General features: G+C 42.4%; 1 protein-coding gene across 4 annotated transcripts in view; it reads left to right on the top strand.

Annotated features, from left to right (window-relative positions):
- The first annotated feature begins 1,774 nt into the window (after window positions 1–1,774).
- Window positions 1,775–11,980, top strand: part of ARHGEF26 (Rho guanine nucleotide exchange factor 26) — a 142,551-nt gene continuing 132,345 nt past the window's right edge. For 2 of the 4 annotated variants that reach the window (XM_025375553.1, XM_025375556.1), the window contains exons 1-4: window positions 2,128–2,282; window positions 2,705–3,832; window positions 5,162–5,201; window positions 10,440–10,585. In XM_025375553.1, the coding sequence (XP_025231338.1) occupies window positions 2,756–3,832; window positions 5,162–5,201; window positions 10,440–10,585 (1,263 nt within the window). In that variant the 5' untranslated portion in view covers window positions 2,128–2,282; window positions 2,705–2,755. Of the gene's footprint in view, window positions 2,004–2,127; window positions 2,283–2,530; window positions 3,833–5,161; window positions 5,202–10,439; window positions 10,586–11,980 lie in introns of those variants that run through there. The other 2 variants (XM_025375554.1, XM_025375555.1) reach the window with 2 other exon arrangements.

Here is an 11,980-nt window from a genome sequence, read left to right as displayed (position 1 = left end):
GTTTGTAGAGGCAACAAAATTTCAAGAAAAGCCACCTTCTCACATCACCTTTTACGGCTTCTTAATATAGGTCACAGGTTGCGTTTTGAATTAGGTGAATACTCCATTTCTCATTAGGTAACCACTTTTGAAATTAATTTATTATATTTTTCCAACATAACAGCAGTACATGTTGGTATAGAAAACACCTTATATTTAAAAAAAAAAAAAAAAAAAGTCTATGTATCTACGCCTGAGTATGTAATCAGCCATACGTCTTCCGCCCAATTTGGAAAATTTCTTTTTTAAAAATTTTCTTAGGCCAGGAGCGGTGGCTCACACCTGTAATTCCCAGAACTTTGGGAGGTCAAGGTGGGCGGATCACCTGAGGTCGGGAGTTCCAGACCAGCCTGACCAACATGGAGAACCCCTTCACTACTAAAAATACAAAATTAGCCGGACGTGGTGGCACATGCCTGTAATCCCAGCTACTCGGGAGGCTGAAGCAGGAGAACCGCTTGAACCTGGGAGGTCTGGAGGTTGTGGTGCGCCAAGCTCACGTCATTGCACTCCAGCCTGGGCAACAAGAGCTAAACTCCGTCTCAAAAAAAAAAAAGTTTCTTATACATTTTTCGATGCCATTTATTCTTTTCTTTGTTTATGAAAATGTCTCAGATCAAAGTAATATATCTTCATTGCACAGTATATTTTGTAAGTACAGAAAAATATAAAGAAGCATGAAACATATTATCCTTCATCTCACCACTCAAAGATCACATCTTAATATTTTTGGCCATTGCATTCAATTTAGGGCAAAAACAGGCAGCATAACTTGCACACAATGGATGCTCACTGCATCCCTGCTGAATGCATGAATGCTGAAAGAGAACTTGGAGAAGGGCCCATATGTCTTGCTAATAGAATCAATTACACAGCTCTTATGGTCTAAAATTATTTGTCTTCTCAAGTTTGCCTGATTATTGTCACACAGCAGGAGACTGGCCAAGACACAGCCATCTTTCTACTATTTGGCAACCAAGCACTTTGGAAGAAATGGTCACTGTTTTCACTTCATTCCTGTCATTGATTCACTCATTCATTAAATAAATATTAAGTGCCTACCATGTGCCTGAAATACGGAGAAAAAAAAAAAAACCAAAAACATGACCCCTGCCCTCATGGAAATTACCTTGTAAAGACAAAACAGACAATAAACATAAACACATAAATACATATATATAATATACAAAATTTGACAAGTGCAGAAATAGAAGAGAACAAGTGACTGGGAAAATAAACGGGGCAATGGTATAATTAAGGAGCGGACACTGCCTTTCTCATGCAGTGTCAAGTCAGGTCAAGAAGGAACGAAACGGAAGGTTCTGAAGCTATCAAACTTTGAGTGTGGCCAAAAAAATAACGAAGGAGAAAGTGATGATGGAAAGACTAGGCTGAAGAGTTACGGCAGTAGTGCAGTCTTCTTGTAAGCCATGGTAAGGATTTTGAGTTTTACTCTATGTACTGTTAGAAACCAATACTATTTTTGTAGTGTAAATTGAGCTTATTTTTCATAGATAGATTTCAAGATTCAAAGCATACAAGGACCAAAAATAATTACATGAAAACTCTCCGTCCCTCCGGTTTCCTAGTCACCCAGTTTCCCACTTCAGAGCTGCCAGTCTTTCCTACGGAAAGACTCTAGGCACAAACAAGCACATCTATCTGTTTATATTATAATGCATTTTCAGCAGTGAAACAAGCCCACCTGAATGCTGAGTGGGCATGACTCTGCGTTAGAATGCTGCGCTACTACCCACGCGTCTCACAAAGTCTACTCCGCCGCGCGTTCTGTTTCAACACACCTCCGGGATTCAGGGCTTCCTAAGCTGCAATTCAGCAGGACTCCCTTGCTTATTCTCACGCTATGCCCCTGGCAACAACCCCGCGCGCCTACACTCCAGTGCCGCCGCAGCTACTAGTCCGCAACTTCCAGCCCAAACGCTGGAGCTCAGAACCCACCTCAGGTGCGCTCCTCTGTTTCCCGGGCAGACTGGGGCTGATTGCAGGCGCGCGGGGGCGGGAAGACAGCTTCTTGCTTCTGGCAGCAACGGAGGCGGATCTGGGCGGGGCCGGAACGGGGGCGGGGCCAAGTGTGTGGGCGTAGTCAGGCGTGGGGGCGGGGCCGGTGCCGCGGTCTGCGGCAGCGTTCTCTTAAGCTCTCGCGGCGGCGCTTCGGTCCCGGACCCGGGCCACCCACGGGGCAGTGGGTGCTCCTTGGCCCCGGACATTACAAGTCCCAGAAGGTAAATTTGCCTGGGAGCCGCGCATCTGGAGCACGAGGGTACCCACGCTGAGGGCGGGCGGCTGGATGGCGACAGAAGGGAGCGTCCCGCGGCGAGTTTCCCAAGAAAGCTGAACTCGTCCCAAGTTTCTTGTGCCTCGGCTTGCACTCAGTGAATTGGTGGCGGGCTCCTTTGGTGCGGGTGGTCTTTTGGCGTGGGAGGGACGCGGAGTTGACTGGATTAATCCATTTGGGCGGCACCCCAGATTTCTGCCTGGGACCGCGCACCGCAGTGGTGCAGTTTTTGCCCGAGAAAGGGCGGGTAAGTGCGGTGCAGTCGTGTCCTGCGCAGCAGCAGGGGGACCGCCGGACTCGGAGCACGCGAGTCGGCCAGGCGTCCCCGCCTATCCGCAGGCACAGTTTCCTAACTTCTTTCCTCTTTAGGCAAGACTGACTCGGTGTTGCTCCTACCGGGGCTGACTTCGAGGCCCGGCTATGGACGGCGAGAGCGAAGTGGATTTTTCTAGCAACAGCATAACCCCTTTGTGGCGGAGGCGGTCGATTCCTCAGCCCCAGCTGCTGGGCCGGAGCAAGCCGAGGCCCCAGTCCTACCAGAGCCCCAACGGGTTGCTAATTACGGATTTTCCGGTGGAGGACCGAGGGACGCTCCCTGCAGCGCAGACTCTCGCCCAGGTGCCCACCGACTCGGACAGCAGGATGGTACATAGGAGCCCCCTGCTTCTGGGAGCCCAGCGGAGAGCGGTGGCCAATGGTGGGACGGCATCCCCGGAGTACAGGGCTGCCTCTCCTCGACTTCGACGGCCCAAGTCACCCAAGCTCCCCAAAGCGGTGCCGGGAGGCTCCCCGAAATCCCCAGCAAATGGCCCGGTGACCTTGCCTGCGCCGCCGCCGCCGGTTCTGCGCTCTCCGCGGACTCCTAACGCGCCCGCCCCCTGCACCCCCGAAGAGGACCCGACTGGGTTGAATGCCAGCCCGGTGCCTTCGCCCACTGCAAATGGCCTTACCGCTAATAACGATTCTCCTGGGTCGGGTTCACAGTCCAGCCAGAAGGCTAAGGAGCCCGAACGGGGGCTGTCTCCTGCGCCCCAGAAAAGTTCTTCAGAACAAAAACTTCCCCTCCAAAGGCTCCCCTCCCAGGAGAACGAGCTCCTCGAGAATCCTTCCGTGGTTTTGAGTACAAACAGCCCCGCCGCCCTCAAAGTGGGGAAGCAGCAGATCATTCCGAAGAGTCTGGCCTCGGAAATTAAAATAAGTAAATCAAACAATCAGAATGTGGAGCCCCACAAGAGACTCCTCAAGGTGCGCAGCATGGTGGAGGGCCTAGGAGGACCTCTGGGTCACGCAGGGGAGGAGAGTGAGTTCGATAACGACGTGGATAGCCCAGGGTCTCTGCGGAGAGGCTTGCGGTCCACGTCTTATCGCAGGGCAGTGGTCAGTGGCTTTGATTTTGACAGTCCTACCAGTTCGAAGAAGAAGAACAGAATGTCCCAGCCTGTTCTGAAAGCAGTGATGGAAGACAAGGAGAAGTTTTCCAGTCTGGGAAGGATAAAGGTAAAAGTGGGCAGGAGTGTGACACGCCATTCACTAAGCCAAAAGTAAATGTGTTGGGGCTGGGGAGGAGGAGCATAGAGAAAACCCGAATAAGTCATTCCCTTTTAATTCTGTGTTTTGCTGTTGATTACTAGTGTACATCCAGCTCTTGGCCACTTTGATGCTGGCCGGCACAGCCGAGTTTAGTGCAGCTTTGTTGGAAGAAGTGAAATTCATCACCTTTAAATTTCTAAGCTCAGGCAGAATTGGGGGGACAAGAGTGAAATATGGCAGATTATTGGCTGAGTGAGTCTTGACCACTTTTAAAAGAGATAGCTGAAAGGGGGAGGAGCATGCTCAGACCCGCACTCTGCAGTCAAGTTGTCTGGAGTTTGCTCAGAGGTTTCAGTCAATGGTAGCTGTTATCACAGCTGATTCAGAAAAATACTGATTCCTGTTTGAGCCTGTTGATTATTTTTTTGCTTTTACCTACTGAATTGTTTTTTGAGTGGTTACTACACACTTGATGTCATTCAGGTAGAATGTGAATTTGAAAATCAACTGCCAGGATCACAAAAGACACAAATCTTTTGTCATCTTTTTTGTTGCTTGTTTTTGTCACCATGGCCTATGGTTGTGTTTTATTCCCGTTGTATGCCCATTCATCCTTGAGTGCATTTAACAAATTGGCAGCTGAAAACTTCAGGTTAGAGTGACACTGTTGTGGTATTGCTCCCCTGTATTGTCCCATTAGCTGCACTTATTAAAATATTGCCAAATATGACCTAAAGAAACAGGGAAAACTGAAGAGGGATATTTTGGAGTGTATGCTGCCTTCCGCAGAAACAAGACAGATCTCAGCAATAGGGCAGAGATTCTTTTTGGCAGCCACATTTTTTCTTGGTTAATCAGAGCACTGGAACCAGTCTATATAAATGTCACATATGCAAAACACAAGCAAGCCTGTTTTATTTTAGAGCCCATGGTCTTAAAGAAATTACATAACATTTTATGTGTTTTTTCCAACTCTGCAAGTATAGCAAAGTTCAATTTAACAGTGATGGTGAATCACGAGTAGTAAAATGAGCTGACCTGCTAGTTATTTGAGGATTCTCAGTCTGTTTTGACAGGGTATGGGAGATCTTGTACGTTTTATTTCATTGTTTCAGTGAATTGTAGTTATCAAATGGGTGAACTCCTCCGGGGCTCAGCTTCTCTGTGCTCTTGGAAATCTAATTAATGAAATGACAAAAAAAAAAAAAAAGTACTTAAAATAGCCATATTTTGTATTTGGCTCATTCATACATAGTTTGCTTCTCCTTTTTTTTTTGCTTTTTTTTTGTCTCTTAGAAAAAAATGCTGAAAGGACAAGGAACATTTGATGGGGAAGGTAAGCATTTAATTTTCAAAACTTTTATTGCTGTTTCAATGTGGAATGCCAATTATAAGTTGAAATCCAACTACAGTAACAAAAATGCTTAAGATGAGAAATATGTTCAACTTCTTCCCAAATTATACAGTCCAAAGCTTCTCATTAAGCTAAATTTTTACCTAGTAATGCTAATGGTGAATATAGTTAATGGCATTTTTTATAGGCTGATAACTTTTTCAGTCAATGTCCTGGGATTTTTAATTCTTCTCTACCTTGGCTCCATCCCCATGTCCCTCAGGAAACAGAGAAAGAATAAGACCAAGCTCTAGCTTTTTAGTTAAAAATTCTGATTTTGGCATTTAGATTTGAAGTCATATTTCTTTAGGTCACATTTCCTTTGACTTAGTATTCTGCCCATATTTCCACATTTTATTATCATTTCTGATTTCCTGTTTCCTTATTAAGTTTCAACTTTGGGGGAAATCTAACTCTCCTGACTGACAAAAACGTACTCTCAAGACTTTGCAACCCATGTAGTATTTTTATTAAAGATCTCAAAAACAAAAGCAGCTTCAACCAGGTGTTCAAACCCTAGTCAGATTAATGGACTTTCTGTAAATAGATGGGTCAAGTGTCAGCCAACTGGAAGAGCATGAAAGGAGCAGTCCCAGCTGTAGCACTTGTTGGGCTGGAGGGTCATGGTGGTAGTGAGGGTAGTTACTTTTTGTCATGTTTTGAAGTGTGAAGATTTTCCAACCTTCGAAGAATAATGAAGAAGGGGATGCCCCTCTATAAGTCAAGCAAATGTGCAACCATCCAGAGTTATAAAATACGTAGCCTTAGGTGATTATCAAATAATTCCCTGTATAATTTTTATAAAGATGAGTTTCCCATTGGAACATTTAAAAATGACTCATCTATAAAAATTCATTCACCGCACCAATCTTAGGAAATCCCGATATAGTATTTAGCTGGTTGGAATAAGTTCATCTCCCTAATTTCATAATTGAAGAAACCAGAAGATCTGAGAGGTTTGGCACCTTGTCTACTGTCACACCTAGTTACAGAGCCAATAGTAGGACACAGATCTAGTTCTTAGTCCCATTTGCTGCTTCTTATAGCACTCTATGAAGTGAACAGCATCTACCTAATATTTACCTAAGGAGATGCTTTACATTCCCTGGAATTTGGTATTTATTTTGTGACCTTTGCCTAAGAGAGTTTAAAATTTTAAGATTTTTTTTTAAGTCAGAGACTAGACTTCATTGTAACTAGTTTTATGTTATTTCCTTTTATAAGAAGTTGTTTCTGTGTATCCTCTCATTTCTTCTCAAATATAATGACCTAGAAATTTTTTTTCACACATATATATGTACATGAGGAATGCAGGATTCTTACAGTTAATGATTAACAAGAATGTAACTGGGGAAGCAGTGTGGCCAAATAGTGAGAATCTGTGATATTAGATAGAGCCAGGCAGACCTGCTCCTATTCATCAGTTGAGTGATACTGAGAAAAACCCTTTATATAACTGGGCCCTCACTGAGCCACCTCATGTGTGAAATGAGATTAATAATAATGTTGCCTATGTTGTGAAAATGAGAAATCTATCAGCAATGTTATGCATATACTTTGTGCCAACTACTTAGTGCTTTAAAGACTAGGGGAGACTCAGTCTTTACCCTCGTAATCTACTTTACATAGCATGACAATCAGAGACCAGTAAAATCTTGCATAGTGTTACTTTAGTCATAGTGCATACAGAATAATCTATAGTTGATGAGAAAAGGGGCAGATGCTTGCTTGTTTTGGTAGATGGGAAAGGCAATTCAAACTCAAAATGCCCCAAACCAAACTCATAATCTTCCCCACTAAACCTAATCTCTTCTGGTGTTCCCATCTCCTACTTTCTGGTTGTGAGGCCTGCAGACCTAGGAAACATCCTTAACACCTCCTTCTCTCTGCCCCCATATCTAGTCTTTCACCAGTCTGTTCTATGTTATATAGCTCAAACCTCCATCATCTTTCATTGACTACCGCAATAGCTTCTTAGTCTCCTAGGTAGTCAATGTTTTGTTCTCTACTCTAAGCCAGTCTTCCCTTTTCATGGAGTCCCATTGTGTTCAGGAAAGAGATGCTATCATGACAGTGTGAAAGAAACTCAATCCTTTTGTACTCAGGGTAAAATCCAGTTTTTAGCATTGCCTACAAGTATTTTGTTGATTTGGACTGTCTGGCTTATTTCTCTAAACTCACCTTGTACAACGTGGCCACTAGACATACCTAAGCTTTAACCACATTGACTCTCCCTAGTTCTTTTAAGATATAGCGGTGTATCACTTAATGATGAGGATACGTTCTGAGAAATACATCCTTGGGCAATTTTGTTGTTGTGCAGACATCATAGGGCGTACTTACACAAACCAGATGGTATAGCCTAGGACATATGGTACAGCCAAACCTGTACAGCATGTTACTGTACTGAATACTGTAGGTAGCTGTAACACAGTGATATGTGTGTATCTAAACAGAAAAAGTACAGTAAAAATACGATGTAAAAAATTAAAAATGGTACTCTTCTATAGGACTCTTACCGTGAATGGAGCTAGCAGTACTGAAAGTGGCTCTGGGTGAGTCAGTGAATGAGTAGTGAGTGAATGGGAAGGCCTAGAACATTACCGTACAGTATTGTAGACGTCATAAATAGTGTACACTTAAGCTACATTAAATTTATTTAAAAACTTTTTTCTTCAATAATAAATTAACTTTAGCTTACTGTAACTTATTTTGTAAAATTTAAAAATTTTTGAAACTTTTAAACTCTAGTTTTAACACAGCTTAAAACACAAATGCACTGTACAGCTGTGCAGAAATATATTTTTATTTCTTTACGTACCTATTTGGTAAGCATTTTCTTATTGTAAAAAATTTTCATTTTTACTTTTGAAATTCTTTTGTTGAAACTAAACACATGGATTAGCCTAGGCCTGCAGAGGGTCAGAATCATCAATATCACTGTCCTCCATCTCAATATCGTGTCCCACAAGAAGGTCTTCAGGGACAATAACATGCATGGGGCTTTCATCTTCCATGATAACAATGTCTTCTTCTGGAATACCTCCTGAAGGACCTGCCTGACGCTGGTTCACAGTTAACTTTTTTTTTTTTTTTTTTTTTTTGGTAAGTAGGAGTACACTCTAAAATAATGATAAAAAGTATGGTATAGTAAATACATAAACCAGTAACATAGTTTATTATCATTATCAAGTATCATGAACTGTACATAATTGTATGTGCTGTACTTTTATATTTTTGGCAGTGCAGTCAGTTTGTTTACACCAGCATTACCATAGACGTGTGAGTAATGTGGTACACTACAACATTAAGATGACTAGGTGATAGGAATTTTTTAGCTCCTTTATAACATATGGGACCACCGTTGTAAATGTGGTTTGTCATTGATCAAAACAATGTTATGCAATGCATGACTGTATTATGTTTCCTCTTATGTTCCCATTATAGCTTTTGTGTGTGCTTTTCCTTTAGCTTTGTGGCTTCTCAGCTTTCAGACCTTAGACTTTCCTCATTGACCAAATACCTGACTGCCAGACTACATCACACCCTACTGACAGTCTGTTCGTACCTGTATATAAATCCTTCAGTTCGTAAGCATGTATTTGTGTAAGATCATTATGTCCTCAAACTTATAGCGACTTCCCATCACATTTTGAGTAAAAATCAAAGTCCTTTAATGGCTGAGGCAAGGCCCTACTTCATTATAACTAGTTTTATGTTACTTCCTTTTATAAGGAGCTGTTTCTGTGTATCCTCTCATTTCTTCTCAAATATAATGACCTAGAAATTAAAAAAAAAAATTTCTAAAAGCCCTCTGGTCACCCTCAACTCCTATGTTCTTCTTCTTCTTTTTTTTTTTTTGAGACGGGGTCTAGTCTGGAGTGCAGTGGCGTGATCTCGGTTCATTGCAACCTCTGCTTCCCAGGTTCAGGCTATTCTCCTGCCTCAGCCTCCCGAGTACCTGGGACCACAGGGGAACACCACCACACTCAGCTAATTTGTTGTTTTTTTGATAGAGGCGAGGTCTCTCTATGTTGCCCAGGCTGGTCTCAAACTCCCGACCTCAAGTGATCTGCCCACCTCAGCCTCCCAAAGTGCTGAGACTACAGGTGTGAGCCACCATGGCCGGCTTCAACTCCCATCTTCTGTACTTTCTGCCCATTTTCTTGGTACTTCAGCCATGCAGTCATCCTTGCTGCTCTTGATACATACAGACATACCAAGTAGACTCATGCCCCAGGGCTTTATACTTGCTGTGCCCCAGTGAGATGCTGTTTGGGCACCAGTTCTTCATCAGAGTCAACATCAAGGGCCTTTTCGTTGTAGTTTTGATACAGGTGGCTCACTTTCTCACCTCTTCTGTGTCTCTACTTAATTGTCACCCCAGTGAGGCCTTCCTAAACTACCCTACTTAAAATCTACATGCCCTCCTCCCAGCACTTTCTACCCCCCTTCCCTGTTTCATGTTTCTTCATGACACTTATCAGCATCAAAATACTATCAAAGTTACTTGCTTATTTATTGCAGTTCTCTCATGCTTTAGTATCAGCTCCTGAAGATTGAGATTTTTATTTTGTTTCTATTACTGTAGAATAACAGGTGCTAAGCTGTTGCTTCTTGTGGGACAACCTACTAGGTTCTTAGTAGGTGTAGGTGTTTTCTAAGTAACAGTTGAATGAATAAATGCATGAGTGAATTTGACAGTTTTTCTTATTAAACTTATGAATAAACTTATTCATAAGGCATGAGGGGTGTCTTTCTTTTGTTTTCCATTTTACTTTCAGCCCTTGGCACATCATAGATATACAATAAGTGTTTATTAAATAGATAAATGAATGGTGACGGACCTGAAATAAAAGGTAGGATGTAATTTAACCTAAATTACAGTGATTTAATAGGCCTGACTGTCTTTCATGAGTAGTGGACAGAAACATGGAAACTTTGCTTCCGTTGACATTCTCTATATGGACTCCTCCTCCTCCCCTGCACTTGAGCTTGCGATAGAGCTATGTGAATGAGAAAATCACTTTTCTGTAATTATTCTTCAGGGACTAAATCTGTTTGTCTCTCTGTTGTTTATAAAATTGGAGGCCAAACATTGGGTACATATGATGTTTATTTAGAACAAGTAACATAATGATTGAGAACAATTAGTGACACATAGGCCTTGTTTTCTTGCAGAAAATGCTGTCCTGTATCAAAACTACAAGGAAAAGGCCCTTGACATTGATTCTGATGAAGAGTCGGAGCCCAAAGAACAGAAGTCAGATGAAAAAATTGTGATTCACCATAAGCCATTGAGATCCACATGGAGCCAGCTCTCTGCAGTGAGTGTTTACCTTCTTTTCTATCTGTGGTAGGAAAAAAACAAGTTGTGGAAATTATGTGTGGATTTGGCTTTTGTTCTTTTCCGCCAGTGATACTGTAACTCTAAAGAGAAAGACTCCTTTTAGATTGTGAAATGTTTCTCGGAACTCTGCCGGCACTAATGAGAACGTGAACTTCGACACTTCTGATCAGGAAAATTAGGTTTGATAAAATAAAGTGCTATGAGATTGATGTACTGTGAACTCTGGAAACTCTTTCTACGAGGTCTCTCTTTTTGTTAAATATAGTGTAGTGTAAGCATAGTACTAACATAACCTGCACTTTGTCATTATTATGGCTGTGTACATATATGTGCGTGTGTGTTTATTTGTGTATGTATGCATTGATATGTACATGTATGTATGTACCTGTATATGTATCTCTGCACAATAGAGAGCTAGTTGCAGTTCTTCCTTGGAATTTTTTTTTTTTTTTTTTTTTTGAAACGGGATCTTGCTCTGTCGCCCAGGCTAGAGTACAGTGGCACGATCTCGGCTCACTGCAGTCTCCTAGGTTCACGTGATTCTCCTGCCTCAGCCTTCTCCTGAGTAGCTGGGACTACAGGCGTGTTCCACCACACCCAGCTACTTTTTGTATTTTTAGTAGAGATGGGGTTTCAACGTGTTGGCCAGGCTGGTCTTGAACTCCTGCCCTCGAGTGATCCGCCAGCCTCAGCCTCCCAAAGTGCTGGGATTGCAGGCATGAGCCACTGCATCTAGCCCTTCCTTGGAAATTTAATTTGATATGGAAATATTTATATATTCTTAAAGCTAATTAATGGTGTTCTGTTCCATCTCCCTCTGCCTTTTTTGTGTGCTTGTCTCTGACACTTAATTTTGTGTTGATGAGTAATTTCTCCTCTCTGCATCAGACACCTTTTGCTTTTTAACTGTATATTTTTTTCTTCGTGGTTTACAAAATGTCACAGTTTGATGCTTAGTTTACTTGATAAGAGTTTGGGCACAGCATTTGTGAATATCTGGTGAATTAGCAAGTAGAAAGGAATTCCCGTGACTGGCTTGGTTTGGGGGAGCTTTGCATCAAAAACAAGCCAGTACACCTCCATGAGTCCTTAGGCAATATCAGAGCAGAGGTGACAGAAGTGTTCAGAATCAGGAATCTTGTGCATTTAGGGAAAACACCAGTGTAAGAAAAGGAGTTGTTAATGTTGGTGCTGTATAGCCAGGGCCGTGGGAATGTGCATAGGTAAATGGTGGGAGACAACTTCTGCTTCAAGCTTTACCTTCCCTCTTCTCACCTGTATTGGAATTCAAAATTCAATACACCAAGCGCTTTCTCCCTGTCTTGTTCCCACCTCCTGATTTTGTTCTTAGGAGAATCTGTTCATTTCCAGG

Source organism: Theropithecus gelada, chromosome 2 (assembly GCF_003255815.1).
Source record: "Theropithecus gelada isolate Dixy chromosome 2, Tgel_1.0, whole genome shotgun sequence".
NCBI classification, from domain to species: domain Eukaryota; kingdom Metazoa; phylum Chordata; class Mammalia; order Primates; family Cercopithecidae; genus Theropithecus; species Theropithecus gelada.
Note: the sequence above shows the minus strand (reverse complement) of the source record. Positions and strands in the feature narration are given on the sequence as shown.